The sequence below is a fragment of the Staurois parvus genome, unplaced genomic scaffold (genome assembly GCF_062004578.1).
Source record: "Staurois parvus isolate SC_StPar_1 unplaced genomic scaffold, SC_StPar_1.0 ptg000192l, whole genome shotgun sequence".
Taxonomy (NCBI): domain Eukaryota; kingdom Metazoa; phylum Chordata; class Amphibia; order Anura; family Ranidae; genus Staurois; species Staurois parvus.
In genome coordinates this window covers 1,362,034-1,383,273 of record NW_028317988.1, presented here as the reverse complement: position 1 = coordinate 1,383,273, position 21,240 = coordinate 1,362,034, and the positions used below count along the sequence as shown (strand labels likewise).

General features: G+C 41.4%; 1 protein-coding gene across 2 annotated transcripts in view; it reads left to right on the top strand.

Moving 5' to 3' along the window:
* The window catches only part of RPS6KC1 (ribosomal protein S6 kinase C1), a 227,383-nt gene that overhangs the window by 136,019 nt on the left and 70,124 nt on the right, over positions 1-21,240 (top strand). For both annotated transcript variants that reach the window (XM_089677776.1, XM_089677777.1), the window contains exons 10-11: positions 13,896-13,943; positions 18,401-18,533. In XM_089677776.1, the coding sequence (XP_089533902.1) occupies positions 13,896-13,943; positions 18,401-18,533 (181 nt within the window). The remainder of the gene's footprint in view (positions 1-13,895; positions 13,944-18,400; positions 18,534-21,240) is intronic.

The window sequence follows — 21,240 nt, the reverse complement described above, 5'->3', positions numbered from 1 at the left end:
AAATTTCCTTTTGGAAAAGGGTCAAATCAGATTTATTGCTATCGGTAAGGCTCTAAACAAATACAACACCTTGGATAGAATGTTCATTTTAACTGAATGCAACCTGCTGAACCAAGAGGGGGGACTGGAAGCCCATCTATCCATCTATTGTCTCCTGACAATTTCTTGTACAATGGAGGGTAATTTTTCCAGTACAGGGTCTCTAGAGAAGGGGTCAGCAGAATACCCAAGTAGGGTAAATAATCAGATTGCCATTTAAAAGGAAAAGCCTGTTGCAAGGTACTAACTGTGCGATCGTCTAATGTCAGGTGTAAGTGCTAACGATTTAGTATGGTTGACTCTGAGGCCTGATATAAGGGTGAAAGTGCGTAGGTCCGCAAACAAATTGGGGATTGATGTGATAGGTGATATGAGTAGCAGCAGAAGGTCATCTGCAAATGGAGTGCATTTATGTATCTTATCCCCACAAGGAATGCCCTGAATATCCGGGTTATTTCGAAGCTCCATAGATAACAGTTCAAGGGCCAATATGACCAGAATGGGAGATAATGGGGTTTTTACCTTAATGCATTCTCTTTACCTCAGGTCCCTTGTTCCAGCATTGTGCACGTGAGCAGCAGCGCTGCTTTCCCTCTCCTCCCCACTGGACTCCGTGAGAGCAGCAGGAGCCATTGGTTTTTGGTTCGTGCTACTGTCAATCAAATCCAGTGACAAGGGAGAGGGGGGTGGGGCTGAGGAGCAGTATGTGTGTCAATAGACACACAGTGTGACTCGTATCAAGCCCAAATGTGTACCCTCCCAGCATGTGGCTTGAGCGAGGAGCCTGGAGCGCTGGGGGCACCCCAGAAAAGGAGGGTGCTCTGTGCAAAATCATTGCTTAAAGTAGGAAGCAGAACCTGCATATATAATGAGCATTCATGGTTGCCTTCCTGTATGTAAAATAGTTGAGGTATAGGTTTAGATCCAATTTAATGTTAGCGAACTCATATTCCAACATGGAAAATGAGATATTTTTAACAACCATGCCAATAAACACAAAATACTTGCAGCAGCTGGGGTGCAGTGGATTGGTGCTGTTTCAAGACGCATAATTTCACTTTTTTTTTTTCTTTAGAGGGACAGAGTCACGTTATTCATTGGATTGCCAAGGACATATTCTATCATGGATGTACTTGTGTTAATTTTCAATTGTGGCTGGTTCCGGTGCTTGTGGGAATGATTAAGGTGGTTACAAATCTGCCCAGTTACACCAACAAACCTGAGGAGTACCCCTACCACTGCAACCATGCATGTTTTTCAGTTCTTGTCCCTGGTGATATTGGTTTGATCTTCCTCTATCACAGGAGATTCTTCATAATAGTGTGCAGTGAGAAAGGAAAGGGAATACAACTGAATAACAGCACGCACCTCTCCTTGAGATAAGTGTTGATATAGTACTAGTGTAAAAACGTAAAGGAGAAGTATGATGAAAGCTTTTTTGGCTATACTTTTATGGATCACATGAGTGCAGTTCGTTCTGCACCCCTGTGACCCATTTTCAGCTGACAATGGGCTAAAGCCCAGTGTCGGCTGATGTCACTCCCCTGGTCCAGACTGTAAAAAGATTCCGACTTTACAGTTGGGATCTACCCAGATGCCTGAACTGGCATCTGGCTCAGCCTCTCACCTGTGCCACTGGGAGACTGAGCCAGCTGCTTGCGCCCCCTCCCCGAACCAGTGCTCCAGTGAGTGCTGGAAGGGCAGAGATTTGAGCGATCAGCTGTCTTTGATCGTTCATTTCTCAGTCTTAGAAGCAGCAGAGGACAGATGCAGTATTAGATCAATGCTTCATGTACGTAGGTAAGTATCAATTTTTTTTTTTTTTTTTGCAAACCCCTAACTTCTCTTTTAAGATTGGAGATTTGGTTATAAATGCCCATTCCTTACCACTTCTCTTCAAAAAGGCCCACTCTATAGTTTATTTTTAGCAGGAGAGATGAGGTTAACAACTCGCTTTGTGTTTTGTATGTATCAGAGTACTGCAAGTTGAAGGTGCTTCTCTTAAAGACTATTGTTAACTAAACATTATTGCCAAACAGATGGGAAGCGCTCACTAGCCTGATGTTTTCAGGCCTAATTATATTATCACCGGTCCTGTACGGCTCAGTTGAAGAGGTGTATCCAGGGGCCAATTTATAATCATTTAGGCAACACCTGTTTGGGAAAAACTGACAGTCAAAGGGCACATTTAAAAAAAATCACATATGTTCTTGTATTTATTACTTGAATGTGGATGTTCTCCAGCTGCAGGGAAACCAGGGAGTGTGAAATGTGCCTGCGAGATTGCTGTGCCCAGGGAGGGGCCTGATTAAGGTGGAAATGTCAGATACATCTTCATTGGTTTAGCATGTATGCCCGCCGAGACAAAACTAAGGAGCTTATTGTCTCAGGAGCCGATGGTGCAGAATAAGAACAGACATGTTTCCTTTGCAGGACCTGTAAACATCAAATGCAAATTGCTCTCATCATGAAAGTACTGCTAATAGCTTTCATATAAATGTCAAATCAACATAAAATATTGCAATGGTATACAAACAATGATTTTGCATGAAAAAAAATCCAACAATATATACGCACAAAATCAATCACTGTACTAATGTCAACCCTTATGAAACCTCGTTAAAATGTGAAATTGAAGAGCCAGTGATTAACGCAGCTCAGTGCAAATTTTCATTGAATAAAGTCAAGTGTTATGTTGATCCAAACCAGCCTTTCTCAACCTTTTTAACATTGGAACCCTTAAAATAACATTCCGGTCTAAGGAAAACCCTACTAATAATTACTATATTTACCACTCGCTGTACCTTACCATAGGGGTCAGTGGGAAGACTGCTCCATATGTTTCTGTTCAGTTGGAAGAATCCACAGATAGTAAAAAATATTATTGATTTTAGAGGTTACGTATTTGGGAGGCAGAAACTACAAACTTCTCATGGAACCACTAGGAATCCATGGAACCCCTGTTGTGAAAGACTCACCCAGACAATTCAGCAAAGATATGAGAAATCCTTCAAACTTTGTGCTCCCCAGAACCATGCTGTCTGACTGAAAACACTGTCCCAATTTGACCTCTTAAAGTGGAAATTTAATTTTTCTAGGGTGAGTGCACTCTTCTGCAAAGCATACTTGTGCATTATGACACATTTATTCTGCCCTTCCCCAGCGATGCAAGGTCCTCCTAGCTCCATTCATGGATGCTAGCTTTTTCTGTTGGTCTTTTGGGTCAAGCATCTTTCATGTCCATTTTAGAGGAAGCTACTGATGTCACTCCTGCAAATGCATGCTGGAGTTACACTGTCCTGGCAGCTGGCTTGATTCTTGACATCTTACAGATTGCTGGAGTATACCTGCTTGCGACCGCCTTATGTATGAGTACAGCGGCAGAGCGGCTCTCCTGCGCCGGATCAGGTATCTGATAGTGCTGTGATTAGTCACAGCACAAGCCGATCAGCGTGTCCCTGCCAATGATTGCCGAGCGGGACCCGCTGTTTGGCGAACAGGACGACAGGACAGAGCTAAGTGAATGTAAACAACACAGTACTATTCGTTTGTCTGTTGTAATGTGCACAAAATAAAATACTGCCTGAAGCAAGAGAATGTTTCTACAAGTCGTTTTTAGGCAAGCCATAGATTGTGATTATATGGTTGCAGGAAAGTAAATCACTCGATTCCCCCATCAACACAGTCAGTGTTGATGTGGGAATCCTTTCCTGTTTCTGCCGGCAGGGAACCTTCCTTGCCAACTGAATACAATGATTACTGCTGGCATATATAGCCTCCAGCAGTAATTGCGTGCAAAAAATTTGAAAGGCTGGTTTTTACTGAAGTCGATAGATGGATCAGCTACAGTACAACCAGCCTGCCCATAGATGGATCGAATCTCAGCCAGTCCCTGCTGTACTGGCTGAGACTTGATCCATCTGTAGCTGGCTTTAATTTTCTACTTTGGTTTTGCTTTCATTTTAAGAAGCTAATATGCATTTATAGTGTATTTAAAGCTGAAACTTTTTTTGCGCAGTTGTGGAAAGAGGTATTAGAACCTTGATCAGGTGTTTATTACAGTGTTTTCATTATGGTGTTTGTTTTAAACACCTATGATCTCTAAGCTGGCCATACACTAGTAGAATTTTGTTTGAAAATTTTTGTTTTTAAAACGTTTTTCCAATTTTGCAATCATTAGTGGAATCAAAACATTTGTTTTTGACTGCGGTGATTAGAAAATTTGACGGGACAGGATGAAAAATTTTCTTGAACGAGTGAATTTCTAACAGTGAATGCGGTTTTCATTAGGGGAAGCCCATTTACTCCAAAAATGAACGTTAAAAGAAAATATTTTTTAAATACTTTTCAACAACATTTGCCATGTCACTGATGAAATTTTTTTATGAACTTCATACAAATATTACTTCCAAAATCTTCTAATGTATGGCTAGCTTTACTCTTACTATTTCCTTGTCCCTTTTGGCTATGGATCTACTTTAATTTAGGGATCAACTGCCTACAGGTATAAAATAGTCCTCTGCAAGTTAGAAATGTTCTAGAATTTACATATAGCAGGCAATTAATTTTTATAGTGGTAAGCTTTTGATGCAATTTTTTTCATTAGCCCTATTGGCAAGGCTCAAGCTACCTACAGACATTCACAATCCAGCAATCTAGGGAATAGGTGTGCTTTTCCCTACAGCAAGCAGGGTGGAGCACCCTATAGACATCCCTGGTGCCCCTGTCCCTGTAAGGGGGTGGGGTTCTAGCATTTAATGATAATCATTGGCTGGGAAGAATTCAAGCAACTTGTCTCCTGAAAAGGGCAAAGTGACAGTTTATCTTTAATTTAATCAGAAAAATAGAAAAACAATGATGTGTACATGTGAAAAAATACACTTCGATTACAAGAACAGAATAACTCAAAATATGTGAAAGTGAAAATACACTGATTTCCCTTATGGAGGCTGTTCACACCATTGTCCTTTAGCAACTCATGGTAAACCACGTACTGCATGGTAAGCAGAATGCTGTACATTCATTAGAGCATACTTTAGTGCACAAAACATGATGATACCTTCTTCCAATAATTTTTATAGAGTTTTCCAAGAAAAATTTACATAGCCAACATAGAATACCAGTATGGCTACATTCTCAAACATTCCCCTTATAATTAGTCAAAACTAGGGAATGAAAATCCGCTCACAAGAATTTAGCCTAGTCCGTGTGTCTCCACAGTTGTGATGTGCATGTAAGTCAGTCGATCATCAGTGGCTTATGCTGTCACCCTACAACACACAATGTTTGTTGAAAAAAAATAGATTGATTTTTCCTGCAGTGAGGTCCATTTAGTATGAATGTGCTGCCGTAAATCAATATTTGATAAAGCACATGTGCTGCACCATGGTGTAAATGGTCCCTTGGGGATCATTTTCAGGTTTTTAAGCATGTTAGAAAATTCTGACTTGCAGATGATTTTCAGTTATTGAGCCAACTTGGATCAACGTAGCTATGCATATACCATTCAAAAAAAGGAAAGGATTGCTTCTACTCCTGACCAGCCCAGGTGAATTAACGATGAGGAATGGTCTCAGCCTATATGTCTCCATCAAACCACACACCCTTAGGGAGACATGTAGGCTGAGGCCATTCCTCATCGTTTATTCACCTGGGCTGGTTGAGAGTAGCTGTGATTCTTTTCTTTTTAACATTCACTTGCCTTCTGGATTGGTATCAGGATATGTCTACACCCCATCCTTTGGGACACAAGGATTTGCTTTCACCTCTACCTTGAGTGGCACAAAAAAACAATCTAACAGGTTGCTATGCATATACCATTCCTGACCGATCCTCCTGGAAGCTGGAAATACTTGTAGTAGGCACCAGTACTACAGTGACCTCCACTAGCTTCCGGGTCTCATGCCTAGCAGCTGCCCTGCCGCTTAATGAACATAGGAGGTTTCTTACTTGGTAGAATACCCGTCTGAGAACGCTTTTCATTTTATTAATGAGTGCAAAGCATACTCTGATTAGACATGGTTGAGATTGTGACGTCACTGTCCTGCAAGTTCCACCCGATTTTATCTGTAATGGGATCAGGATGGATCCTGCCAATTAAACTTTCCATATAATTCACTTTGGATAGGGATATCTTCACACATGGCTAAAGGGAGGTAGGCATCATTGGCTCCCCTTGTACAGCCTCCCAGGTTAGCTCTTAATAGGCTGTCAGGAATCAGCAGGATTATTATTATTATTATTATTATTATTACTACGAGTTTATATAGCGCCAAAGGGTTTGCTCAGCGCTGTACAATAGGGGGGACAATACATGGCACAGTACAACAACAACAAACAATGTACGAGGGGTAAGAGGGCCCTACTCTTACGAGCTTACAATCTAGGAGGGAGGGGGTAAAGGTACAGTAGGAAGTGGCTGAGGGGGATGAAGTGGTGGGAGGAATGAGGGAGGATGGCCGTTAGGTGAGGGTGGGGTAGGCTTCCCTGAAGAGATGGGTTTTGAGGGAGCGCCTGAATGTGAATAGGGAAGGCGACAGTCTGATGGATTGGGGCAGTGAGTTCCAGAGGATGGGGGAGGGATGCATAAACATCTATTGGTATACCAAGGCTAGTCCCTTATCAGAAAACCTTCCTCTGTATATCTTTCCACTTTTTTACACCAGAAAAGGGAATTGCTGTGTTTTTGACAGGCTTCAAAAAAATTTTTTTTTTCTAGAAACAGCGATGGTATTGTAAACCATGTTTTATGTATTATTGTACTTTTTTTTTTAAACATTTACTTACAATAAGTCTCAATCTCTCAGACGCTCGGTCACATGACTGCATATTGGAAACAGGACAGTGATAGATTGGAGTGGATTATTTGGAGACCGGACTCTTCAGGCTCCAGACAGTCTAATGAAATCATCCTTCCTGCCATAGCCGGCCCTGGGCATATGCCCCTTTTTCCCATTTAATATGTTGGCTGCATTTGATCCGGTTCTTCCTGGCTGATTTTAGAATCCTGACCGTTCCCGAGCTATATCGTTCTAACAGACTGTACAGAAGGTTATATGGCAAAGTTATGCATTGTGGAGTTTTTGCCTTGCGTCTGTTCCCTTATAATAAAATCTCGCCCTTCTGTTTTGTTAACAAATGAGTATTCAGCGGCTCAGCCCAGCGTTTTCCCAGCGCGAAGCATTTGCATCCCTAGCAGGATTTTGTTGTCTGTGAAAGTCACCAGTCTTACTGGGCAGCGTGGTTGGAGCGCTTGTAATTAGTCTGCAGATTGCATGCTCCTTCAGACTGAAGATGACCCTTCTGGATACCCGCACAAGATAACAGCTGGCATATTCCCCAGTGGCCCGTTTGTCCTTTGGTTTGTAACCAGCAGAGTCGGAGCTCCATCCCAAGATCCACAGCAGGACAGCCGTGGCCTCCAACGCTGGACAGCAGACGAGACACTAATAAATGTGATTACAAAATGTGGGATCAGTATCAAGAAATCCTCTGTGCTAATCCAGCAAATTACATCCTCCACAATGTCAAGATTTAAAGATACATAGCCACTTTTGCTGCTAGAATACCTAGTTGTGGCTTGAGTCATGTGTTCTTACTCACATAGAATAGGGCTGTGTAAACAGCAGAAAATTCCATAAAGTAGCCAGACACAGTAAAAACATGCCAAATGGTAGCTGTATGCAAGCTGTGATATGCTTTGAAAAAAGTAAAACATTTGCATAAGATGTTATCCAGGATGCCGGCAAAAGTTTGTTTCTAAAGGGCAACCGTACTGTTAATATACTTGTATGTATATCCCAAACTTTTTAAATTTTGGATAGATCAGGGAAGGGTTAAAACCATTTCAGTTTATTTTTCCCCATCTTTGCCCCACAGGGGAGATTTCCCTTCCTGTTCTAATGACACAGCAGGAAGTGAGGGGAAACTGATGGGAATTCCTGTCATAGACAGTAGTCACAGGTACAAATATCCTCCTTGGAAACGTTAGCTTTCCGTTTTGTTTTTAGTGACAACTGTAAAATTTTAAATTTCATATTACTCTTTGCTTCAGTTACAGTGGTCAGTAGGTGAAATACAGAATGTAAATTTACGCAGCAGGGACACAGACAGCTGTAAACAGTTGACATGGGTTCTGATCTTTTCCGTGCTCTCATCAAACAAAAATAAAAACGTTTAGGCTTTAGATATGCAGTACTTTGAAACAGAACTTGCACTGTCTTCTTAGATTTGTATCTCCTACTGTAATAGGTGTAAAACATATCTGTAAAGAAAAACTTTAGGGTTCACACATGCCTTGTTTTTACCCCCGTGGGGCCTAGGCAAGGATGACATTACACTGTTTCTGGCTAGATCCCCGGGAATACAGAGCAGCCAAAATCTTGCTAGAAGACGCTTTTGCAGTAGACTGAGTGTCTTCTCATACAATTTCGGGAAGAATGATGACGTCATTCCTAGCAATGCAGAAGGGGGGTGAGGTAAGTATATTTAAACTTTGGTTTTTTTTAACAAGAAAAAACTTAGGGTGTTGCTCCAGATCTCCATTCCAATAACTGCTGGTGAAAGAGTGACAACATGGAAAGAGCCCGTTGCTGCTCATAAACAAGAAATGTTCCAAATGCCACACACCAGAAAAGTCCAGGTGTTAGACACCTAAAAGTGGCTTCAGCCTGCCTCTGACCAGGCCATGCCCCAGCACATTTCGCCCTTCCCACAGGGCTTATCAAGACTATGCCCTGTGGGCAGGGTGAAACGTGTTGGAAGCATGGCCTGATCGGAGCACTGGGGATCCACAGAAAAGCAGGTTGACATTGGAATAACATTTCAAGGGAGAAGGTGCATTTAGACGTATTTTAGGTCTGAAGTTAAGGTGAGCCAGTGGCTGGTGGAGGGACACAAGGTGTTTCACAAAGCACAAAAGATCACCTAAGTGTTCACATTTCAACTTAACTTTGCTTTAAATAGGCTATTAATACATAACAGGAATAATTTTGACACAGGGGAGCCACCACTGTTGTGTATTTTTGGGTGGAAGTTATATACAGTGGGGAATATAATTATTTGATCCCCTGCAGATTTTGTAAGTTTGCTCACTTACAAAAAAATGAAGGGTCTATCATTTTTATCATAGGTGTATTTTAAATGATAGAGACAGAATATCAATCAAAAATCCAGAAAAAAACACATGATACAAATAATATAAATTGAGTTACAGTTCAGTAAGTAAAATAAATATTCGATCCTCTACCAACCAACAATAATTCTGGCTCGCACAGACTGACTTTGCGCTCATGTGTTACACATAGTAGTCCTGTCAATTTAAGAAGGTGCTCCTACTGTCAACTTGTTATGTGTATAAAAGAATCCTGTCCACAGAATCTTTCTTCCATTCAAACCTCACCATCATTATGGGCAAGACCAAAGAGTTGTCAAAGGACATCAGGGACAAGATTGTAGACCTACACAAGGCTGGAATGGGCTACAAGACCATTAGCAAGAATCTTGGTGAGAAGGAGACAACTGTTGGAGTGATTATTCGCAAATGGAAGAAATATGAAATAACCATCAATTGCCCTTGGTCTGGAGCTCCATGCAAGATTTCGCCTCATGAGGTAATGATTATGAGAAAAGAGAGGGATCAGCCCAGAACTACATGGAAGGAGCTTGTGAATGATCTCAAGGCAGTTGGGACCACAGTCACCAAACAAACCATTGGTAACACAATATGCCACCATGGATTAAAATCCTGCAGCGCCCACAAAGTTCCCCTCCTCAAGAAGGCACATGTACAGGCCTGTCTGAAGTTTTCCAATGAACATCTAAATGATTCAGAGAAGGATTTGGAGAAAGTGCTGTGGTCAGATGAGACCAAAATTGAGCTTTTTGGCATTAACTCAACTTGCCCTGTTTGGAAGAAGTCAAACACGGAGGTGGAAACATTATGCTTTTTGGGGCTGTTTCTCTGATAAAGGTACAGGCAGACTTTGCCGCATTGAGGGGCCATAGACGGGGACGTATATTGTGAAATCTTGGATGAGAACCTTCTTCTCTCAGCCAGAGCACTGAAGATGGGTCTTCCAGCATGACAATGACCCAAAACATACCACTAAGGCAACAAAGGAGTGGCTCAAGAAGAGGCACTTTAAGGTCATTGATCTTTTTATGTCCTTTTCCATCTTTATAAAGTTCCATTACCTTGTTACGCAGGACTTTTGACAGTTCTTTTCTGATCCCCATGGCTCAGTATCTAGCCTAGTCAGTGCTTCCACATAAGAGCTAGCAAACTCATTGACTATTTATACACTGACACTAATTTCAGCTTAAAAAGCCACACATGTGGGACATTAACCTCTAACTGGCATTTTAACCCGTGTGTGTCACCTTGTGTGTCTGTACCAAGGTCAAACATTCCAGGGGAGGGAAACTTTTGATCATGGCCATTTGGGTGATTCTGTTATTATGATTTAAAAAGGAGCCAAACAACTATTTGATAACAAATGGCTTCAAATGATCATCTTCCTTCAAGAAAAGAGCATTTTTTGGCGTGGTCAGTCATATTTTCAATATCAATGCCAACATTTCACAATTTCTGCAAGGGTTTGCAAACTTTTGAGCACAACTGTAAATGAAATTTATGTTCTTTTTTTTTTTCCACAAAAGAGCTTTCTTTCGGTGATATTTGATCACATCTGCGGTTTTTATTTTTTGTGCTATAAACAAAAAAAGACAGATCATTTAAAAAAAAAAAAAAAACCTATGTTTTTGGCTCTTTGCTATTAAACATGTCCAATAAAAAAATTAAATAAATAGATTTCTTCATAAATTTAGGCCAAAATGTATTCTGCTCCATGTCTTTGCTTAAAAAAAAAAGTCTACAAATGGTGCTATATATACTGGAATTTTTTTTTTGTTTTATACTAGTAATGGCAGCGACTTATAGCAGGACTGCGGCGGGCGTTCTGACATTGGGTTGGAACTGAATAACTGCCACTGATATCCCCAGTGACACCAATACAGCGATCAGTGCTAATAAAAAGCGCTGACACTGTACTAATGACACTGAGCAGGAAGGGGTTAACTTTTGGCCGATCAAACTGTGTGCTGTTTTACTAGGGAAACATGCTGTTTTGTATTTCTCTGCTGTGTACAGAAATACAAAACAGCATGTCCATGCTGATGGGAAGAGACCTGTGTTGTTTATACACGGGTCTCTCCCCTGTCTTCTTTGCACGGCGATTGCTGGGTGCAAACAGGGAATCTCCGGCCGGGATTCGGTGATGACATGCCTATCCACCAATGGCGATGCCCACTCATATATATATATATATACGTAATTTTCCGCAGCCCTGCCTTCCTGTAGCAGTACTTCTACTATAGGGCGGCGGGGAAGTGGTTAATCCTATAGAAAATTTATGGAGGGAGCTGAAAGTTCAAGTTGCCAAGCAACAGCCAAGAAAACTTAAGGATTTAGAGAAGATCTGTAAAGAAGATTGGACCAAAATCCCTCCTGAGATGTGTGCAAACCTGGTAACCAACTACAAGAAACGTCTTACCTCTGTGCTTGCCAACGAGGGTTTCTCCACCAAGCACTAAGTCATGCTTTGCTTGGGGATCAAATACTTATTTTACTCACTGAACTGCAACTCAATTTATAACATTTGTATCATGTGTTTTTGTTCTGGATTTTTGATTGATATTCTGTCTCTTATTTAAAATACACCTATGATAAAAATTCTAGACCCTGTATTTCTTTGTAAGTGGGCAAACTTACAAAATCTGCAGGGGATCAAATAATGTTTTTTCCCCACTGTATATATGCATATGCATTGTTAATGTAAGACATATGTATATTATATTTTACAATAGTAACACCACTATTGTGTTTTTTCAGTTATATATATAAAATATTTTGTTGTAGCACAGTATCACTGTTTTTTATTCCATTTAGTTGCATTTCTTTATTTACATATTTGCATATAGTAACGTGGTGGACATCACTTATATTTTAGGCTTTTTGATTGTCTGTTTATTTTTTTGGTTTTCTTTGCAAACACATTTTACACCTACTAACAGTAAGTGGTTTGTAAAGAGGGTGGGGACCTGGATAATTTCAGCAGACCCTGCATTGTACTGCAAGGTCTACTTTAATGAATAGGTGTCACTGGCGCCCTGACACCACACACACACACACACACACACTTTTTACTCTTTAGGCCTCATGCACACTGGGCTTTTTACAGCGGCTGTTTTTGGCTTCTGGTATTTTTTCTACAGCCAGTAAACTCCCCAGCATGTTATCCTATGTGTCCATGCAAACATAGGCTTTAATCAGCGTTTTTGGCAGGGGCATTTTCTGGCTGAAAAAAACCACAAACAAACTAGTGGGTTTCAAGAGGAGTTTTTTACTGTAAAAATGCTCTAACGCTGGTAAACGTGGTAAAATACGGCAAATCAGTGTTTTTTTCAGCCAGAATTTTTATTTTTTGTGCTAAAAATACACTAAAAAATACTGAAAAATTTATGTTTTTAACGCAACTTTATACAGCTAAAGCTACTGGCATTTTTAAAAGGCCTCGTGTGCATGAAGTCTTAGAGTTTCCAGCTGTAAATTGGACGGGGTTGGGAAGAATTTATCTCCTCTATAGAAGTGACAGCCTTGCGGATTCATACCAGGCAAATGCAAGGCGAAACTACCATTATGCTTGATGTCTGCGCCCTGCCCATGCATCTCTACCTTACATGCTGCCTCAGCCAGGGGGGAGCTGGGTGCTGCCCAGGACTGTGCTGTTTGGGTGGGGAGATGTATCCGCTTTATACTAAAAGCACAGTTGAGTATCAGGAATAGTAGTTTTTTCACTTGGAAAGTGTACTGTTTGATTCAAAGGTTCACATAATGTTACAATGGACCCTTGCTAAAAAAATGTTTTTCCTATAGTTGAGGAGTTAGAACCTTTGTATGACCTTTACTCCTGTCTGTGCCCCTGTGTCTTCTAATTTTTCACTTGTGCTAATGAGGGGACAGGAACTCTGGGGGTCCTCCTGACAACCCCTTACATTATTATTATATTATTATACAGTATTTATATAGCGCTAAAAGGTTTGCTCAGCGCTGTACAATATTATCTACATCATTGCTGTTTAGTGATGTGGGGGTCAGTGGGAGGAACGAGAGAGACTGGGGGGGAGCACTTTTCAACACACACAGAAGTGTCAGCAGATGTGTACAAAGCTCAGTGAGAGAAAAATTTTCACATGATGCATGCCAAACATGTGGGTATTCACCTTCTTTTTTTGCAGGGTGCTTTCCATTTTAGTTGGGTGACCAAAGGGTTGCTTTAGTTTCAGAGTACACTGTACACATTAAACTGCTTATATTTCAATAAATAATGAAATAAGGGTGTCCTAATTTATACATCAACTATACTTCTTGGAAACATTTGCATAAAAATAGAGATTCTGGGTTTGCATATATTGCATTACATTACATCAAGCTGGCCAACTGCGACAGAGTGGTCCCTAAGTAGCCAGTACCTGCTCTACTCTGCAGAATGTTTATAGCATACTTTAATGGACATATCGAGAGATTAACTAAAACTGGAGCACTCAGAATCTGGTGCAGCTCTGCATGGTAGCCAATCAACTTCTAACTTTAGCTTGTTCCATTAAGCTTTGGAAATAAAACCTGGAAGCTGATTGGTTTCTATGCATAGTTGCCTCAGCCTTTGCACTTTCCAGTTTTAGTAAATAACCCCCATAGTCCCAATGTCGGGAAGATAAACATTGACATTATTATACATACACGCTATGTCACCTGCAAAGTCTTTCTTTCATTAAATATACTCTTGTATTTTGTCTAGGTCCTGCTGGTTTTAGATACAAGAACTCAAGAGACCTTTATTTTAAAGGTAAGTACTAATATATTTGAAATATCATTGCAACCTTTTTGTTTACCTTCCTACAACCTGCTAGCTAGTTTCAAAAAGTCTAAGGTTCCATCTTCCAAAAGTAAAGACCTTGCCCATTTTAACCACACAGCGCTGCAATGTCCTTAATGACCTGCCCAGCTTTTCATTGTATCATAGAGGTGGATAAGTCCCATGAATGGTGGTAAGGGATTCTTTGTTGGAAAGTACTAGCTGGTATTTATGTAGGTGCAGTTGATGTCTCTTTACAATTTTGAAAAGGTTTTGTCACGAGAAAAGTAAAGACATTGCCCATTTTAACCATTCAGGTTGCTGCAATGTCCTTAATTGACCAGCCCAACTTTTCATTCTATCATAGAGGTGGATAAGTCCCATGAATGGAGGTAAGGTATTTTTTGTTGGGAAGTACTAGCTGGTATGTATGTACAGTCAGGTCCATAAATATTGGGACATCAACACAATTCTAACATTTTTGGCTCTATACACCACAACAATGGATTTGAAATGAAACGAACAAGATGTGCTTTAACTGCAGACTGTCAGCTTTAATTTGAGGGTATTTACATCCAAATCAGGTGAACGGTGTAGGAATTACAACAGTTTGTATATGTGCCTCCCACTTGTTAAGGGACCAAAAGTAATGGGACAGAATAATTATTATAAATCAAACTTTCACTTTTTAATACTTGGTTGCAAATCCTTTGCAGTCAATTACAGCCTGAAGTCTGGAACACATAGACATCACCAGACGCTGGGTTTCATCCCTGGTGATGCTCTGCCAGGCCTCTACTGCAACTGTCTTCAGTTCCTGCTTGTTCTTGGGGCATTTTCCCTTCAGTTTTGTCTTCAGCAAGTGAAATGCATGCTCAATCGGATTCAGGTCAGGTGATTGACTTGGCCATTGCATAACATTCCACTTCTTTCCCTTAAAAAACTCTTTGGTTGCTTTTGCAGTCTGCTTTGGGTCATTGTCCATCTGCACTGTGAAGCGGCGTCCAATGAGTTCGGAAGCATTTGGCTGAATATGAGCAGATAATATTGCCCGAAACACTTCAGAATTCATCCTGCTGCTTTTGTCAGCAGTCACATCATCAATAAATACAAGAGAAGCAGTTCCATTGGCAGCCATACATGCCCACGCCAAGACACTACCACCACCATGCTTCACTGAAGAGGTGGTATGCTTAGGATCATGAGCAGTTCCTTTCCTTCTCCATACTCTTCTCTTCCCATCACTCTGGTACAAGTTGATCTTGGTCTCATCTGTCCATAGGATGTTGTTCCAGAACTGTGAAGGCTTTTTTAGATGTCGTTTGGAAACTCTAATCTGGCCTTCCTGTTTTTGAGGCTCACCAATGGTTTACATCTTGTGGTGAACCCTCTGTATTCACTCTGGTGAAGTCTTCTCTTGATTGTTGACTTTGACACACATACACCTACCTCCTGGAGAGTGTTCTTGATCTGGCCAACTGTTGTGAAGGGTGTTTTCTTCACCAGGGAAAGAATTCTTCGGTCATCCACCACAGTTGTTTTCCGTGGTCTTCCGGGTCTTTTGGTGTTGCTGAGCTCACCGGTGCGTTCCTTCTTTTTAAGAATGTTCCAAACAGTTGTTTTTGTTTTTGCTATCTCTCTGATGGGTTTGTTTTGTTTTTTCAGCCTAATGATGGCTTGCTTCACTGATAGTGACAGCTCTTTGGATCTCATCTTGAGAGTTGACAGCAACAGATTCCAAATGCAAATAGCACACTTGAAATGAACTCTGGACCTTTTATCTGCTCATTGTAATTGGGATAATGAGGGAATAACACACACCTGGCCATGGAACAGCTGAGAAGCCAATTGTCCCATTACTTTTGGTCCCTTATCAAGTGGGAGGCACATATGCAAACTGTTGTAATTCCTACACCGTTCACCTGATTTGGATGTAAATACCCTCAAATTAAAGCTGACAGTCTGCAGTTAAAGCACATCTTGTTTGTTTCATTTCAAATCCATTGTGGTAGTGTATAGAGCCACAAATGTTAGAATTGTGTCAATGTCCCAATATTTATGGACCTGACTGTAGGTGCAGTTGATGTCTCTTTACAATTTTGAAAAGGTTTTGTCACGAGAACCTTTTTAAAACAATTCTTTTACCATAAGAGCCGCTGTTGACAAGCTTTTGTTAATTTCAGAATATTTCATCCCCCATACAAGTTTATGGGAATGCAATAGAAGCATAAAGCAGGTCAAATTCACCTGTACTGAATTCTGATCTTAGAAACGTCTCAAAGGTCCTAAGTGACAGGTTAAAGTTTGTGCATTCCTGAATGTTTAGTTTAACCTGCAGGCTGAACTGAAAAAAATTGAAGAGATTATACCATCCAGTGCGTATGGTTGAATCAACCTGCTGGGCTATTGCAGCAGCTGCCTGAATACTCAAACAGCAAACTTTAATCAGTATATGGCCAGCTTTGGTAGCTAAAAAAATCTTTTGCTGCAGTGTGTTCCTAAAGCTGAGGACTTCTGTTTTCCACTTTGGCCCCCTAAAAATTAATCTTGAGGAACACTCCCTGGACATCTGACAATGCAGTGTGAACACCTCTCAGTAGGTAATTGAGTGCCTGCATTGTGCAATGGGATACACTGAGGGTGTTCCTCAGCATTGACCATTTAAAAGTCGAAATTATCACACTACAGGCTGCCTAGGTTGCAGGGGTTCCCGATGCACCCTGCAGTGATGGATTGCTCTAGTACGTTATGCTGAGTGGCACCTGACCATGACTAATAATCAGATATGAGCTTATTTCAGCCTGTCAGCTTTGGTGACAAGTTTACTTTAAAGTGGTTGGAAACCTGACACATGAAATATGAACAAAGCCTATCCCTCTATACTGTGTACTTGTCTCAATTAAGAGCACTAAGGGCTGGTTCACACTACAGAAACAGAGTCTGGAGGAAATCTGGATGTGTTTCTGCATGCACGTTTTTGTTGCAGTTTTTGATGCTTTCCAGTGAATTTTTTTTTTGTAAATTCTTTTTATTGTGCTTTACAAGTACATACAAAATACAACGGTAAACCAAGGCAAAAAAAAAGAATGAAAGAATGGGGCCACAACTGGCCCAATGGAGGTCAGGTAGGAACAACAATAGTAAACCTAAAAACAAACCCTGCCCAGTAGTGTTGAATTAATAGACAGTGCTTTCCAGCGCGTTTTTCATGTGCTTTTAATGCATTCCAGTGAATTCTTTTCCCTTATTTTTTTTCCAAGGTTTCCTGTAAAAACTGCATTCCAGTGTGTTTTTGATGTGTTCCAGTGCATTTGTGATATGTTTTGCCACATTCCAGTTCAGTTCAGAGCGGAAAAAATGCAGCATGTTCAAATTTTTTTTACTCCACTGGAACGCATTGCACTGGTGTGAACAATGCCATTGGGACCCTACTGTCCATGTGTTTTTGATGCAGAAAACCCCCCCCCACTGGACTGCATCTGGTGTGAACCGGCCTGAAGTGTTATTTCTGTCTTCTGCTGTGTTCCTCTGCTATCTGCACAAGTTACTTCTGACACGTTTTCCTTACACCACGAGAAAAAAGTTGGCAGGAGAGGGATCTCCAGCAGATTGGCGGCTGCAGCTCTGTTCCTGTGTGCTGTGTGAAGGGGGATGTGCCCCTTCCCTTCAATCAGCTCTCAGAGCTGTCCTCACTGAGCTCTGCAGTGTGTAATTCAGCTCTCCGCCCCCTTTTTTTCTGACAGCTCTACAAGCTTTATTAATTTGGCACTTTAGATGGATGTAGAGAAGAGAAAACTGCAGATAAACAGGTACAACGTATGTAGGAGGGTTTGTTTCATCTCTGTGTATCACCTGAGGCCATTCACTTCACTGGGTATACGTAGGGGTTTACAACCACTTTAAGTAGTTTGTTGTAAGAGTTGTATATTTCCTCACCTCCACCATACAAAATGACAGCTGACTCTGATTTGCTGTGGGTTATGCATAAGCTTTACCTTTCCTATCAAGTCCATTGAATGTTTGTATTACAAAGTACAGCAAGACTGCTATGTATAAACTACAGAATCGGATCATTGGTTCGCCAAGCCTTCTAAAGCTCAGACCTGTCTTCCAGTGTGTGCATAGAAAATAAAAACAAAGAGAGAGAGAGGTCACCAGCAGAGTACACAAAGTGTCACTCTGATAACTTAGTTTGAGAGTGAGATTCTAATAGAAACGTTGACCCGTGTAATTGATTTTAATGGTAGCTTTGTGCCATCTTCTGTTCTCTGGATACCTGCCAGATGCCATCAGCCGAGCCTCTGGGGATTGAAGGACATGGAGGAGCAGATGAGCGGCTTTTCTAATGCCCACAGTAGCTCAGATAGATTATTTTGGTTGATAAACAGAAAGCACAGCAGGATCCAAAGGAGGCTCAGGGTACAACTGACCTTTCTGTTCTCTGTCAGGGTCTAAGGAAAAGCAGCGAGGAGTCTGGGAGCAGAAAGACCATCATTCCCCGCTGTGTGCCCAACATGGTTTGCCTGCGCAAGTACATCATCTCCGAGGAATCTGTGTATCTCGTGCTGCAGCATGCCGAAGGTCAGTCGCTGTATCAAAGACTCCTGGAAATGTATCTCTTAACCAAGTAGTCTGAGGTCTTCTAGCGCCACCGTTGCTTATTATAATGTGTGTTCCAGCATGTTACTGTAAATATAATAACTGACATAATAAGAACAAGTTTAAAGAGAGATTCCATTTTTATGAGTTGAAGGAAAAATATTTGTAATCACTTATATAGGTCCTGTTTCCTGCTGAGTGTAGTGGCTGTTCTTTACTGCTCTTTATTTCTCTCTCTGCCACTGTATGTGCACTTTATTATTCCAATGTCCTCACCATCTGTCTGGGTCCCTCCATCTAATGTACGCGGTCAATGTGCAGCTTCCAATCTCTTTTGGTTTACAAGATGTAACGGCCAGAGATAGCTTGAGTAGTTTTGTTTGGACCTGTGTTTAGTATGAGGTGTGGAGGAAGCCTGGACAGAACACAACTCACAGTACTCAAACAGATAGGGAGCAATCCAGTCACCGGCTTATTCTTTATCAGCAGCAGTTGCGCGGGGTTTCTAAATGAATGCTGGGTAAACAAATAGGGTCCTTTCACATGGGCGATCCGATCCGGTCTGCCTGGCAGTTTCAGGCGAACTTGATTGGATGGTCCATGCATTCCTATGAACCAGTAGGTATAAACAAACTTGTGTCCATTTACACATGCCTACCTCTAGTTCCAATCAGGCCCGCGAAAAAAATGTAAGATGATTGCGTCCTCCTCCATTTGGGCGGACCGGATCAGAGGCAGCCAGGTCTATATTGACAGTGGAATCTGTTTACTCCCAGCCACCCATAGAAAAGAGTCTGTTTACTCCCAGCCGCCCCTGAGTGGACAGAGACCTTTGATCTGCCCTGCTTTGCTTAAGTCAGCAGGGGATCTGTAAGCACATCTCCTGCTGATCAGAATGCAACCTGCCTGTGTGAAACGGCCCATAACCAGTAGAAGGAGAAGTTGCAAATCTTTCTTTTCTTCTAAAAATATGGAACAGCAAGCTAGTAAAAAGTGAAACCCATGTCAAAAAAGGTTACGCTGATAACATGTACTGCAATACACTTTCATTTCCACTTGGCCTTCTCTCCTCAAACTCTCCTCCACTTACCTTTACTTTACCCCTAACCAGGGGCGGACTGACAACTCATGGGGCCCCCGGGCAATAGGGGATCATGGGGCCCATGTGTCCTTGCCCAAACTCAAAAAAGCCTATTAAAAAGGTACCAGGGGCATCTCATGGGGCCCCCTACTGACCCCGGGCCCGAGTTTCCAAATGGTCAGTCCGCCCCTGCCCCTAAACTATTCTTAGCGATAAAAAAAAAAACACTGAGATGCCTACATATGGCTTTTCAAAGGTCTCCTGGGTTTTTTACAGCCATGATGCATTAATGCTGCTGCTGCTGCTGCCCATGCAGTAACTTCTCTTAAACTTGAATTGGGTCTTCAATGCTACTGGCCCATTCAAATCTATGAAGTTAATGAGCAAGGGTGGGCAGTGTTGAACAAGATTTCTACACCACGGCAGGCTGTTACCATCTAAAATGTAACATGGCACCTGGGGTATTAGCTTACAATAGGTTAGAGGGCTTGGAAGGGCAGGCCTGGGAGGTTTAATTCTAACATGAACCTTAAGAAAAATCCCTTCTTTTTTTTCCAAGCATGGTACACCTGTATGACTCTCTAGCCATTTAATTAACACACTCCAGGTAATCTTTTAAAATCAATATGCTGCTAATCTCCAAACACTTCCAGCCAATCCACATTCAGCTGCACACCAAACCAGCATCCTAATAGTGGCAATGGTGGGCTATGTCTTTGCATTATGTGTTGGCATGGCCATTTATAGTCTCTATTAGGGGCATGTGACAGTGTGACATTGAAGGCGCTCAATTCAAAGACAGTTGTGTCCAATAACAGGAAGTTCCTAAACAAAGACCTTCATGGTAGTATCACCAGCTATTCATTGAAGGGAAGCTCTAAAAAGACTGAAATCAAATTTTGAAATTACAGTAATGTGATAAAGAATTTTGTGAGATTTTATTATTTTAGTGATTGGGTTTAAATCTTTATATTTTTCTTAGGTCAAGAATGAAGTATCCACATTAGTTAGGGTTAGGTTTTATGGAGAGGTTAGGAAGAATTAAAGGCTAAGTTCACTTAAAAAAAAAAAAAAAAAATACATGCACAAGGTTTTTGTATCCATAGATCCGCTCTGACTGCTGGGATAATCCACGTCCACACCTGCCTACTGCACTCTCTGTAATCTCCCAGCAGGCAAACTATAACATCCAGGCTACACCCTCTCTCCTTCTGGGCACAGCATGGACATTTTAGTTTGCCTGCTGGGGGGGGGGGGGGGGGACAGGTATTTTAAAAATCCAAATTCCTAGCAAGTGGCTGGGGATTGAGATTTTAAACTAACCCATCCCTCCAGGTGCTGGCCCTGCTTTGAAAACTATGTTGTAGGAGCCATCTTCCACGGTGGCAGATGGGACCTGTAGCTCATTCTTTCACAGCAATGGCCGCACTGATTTTAAAATGTGACAACGGTGGTGGGGGGGGGCTGCATAGTAACATGTTATATGTTGCACATTAAATATGGGTGTAACATTTCACCCATATTTAAAATTATCCTTTGAGGCATCTTTAAAAAAAAAAAGTTATGTTACTTTTTAATGCCCGAGTGAAAGGAGGAATAAGAGCTAGG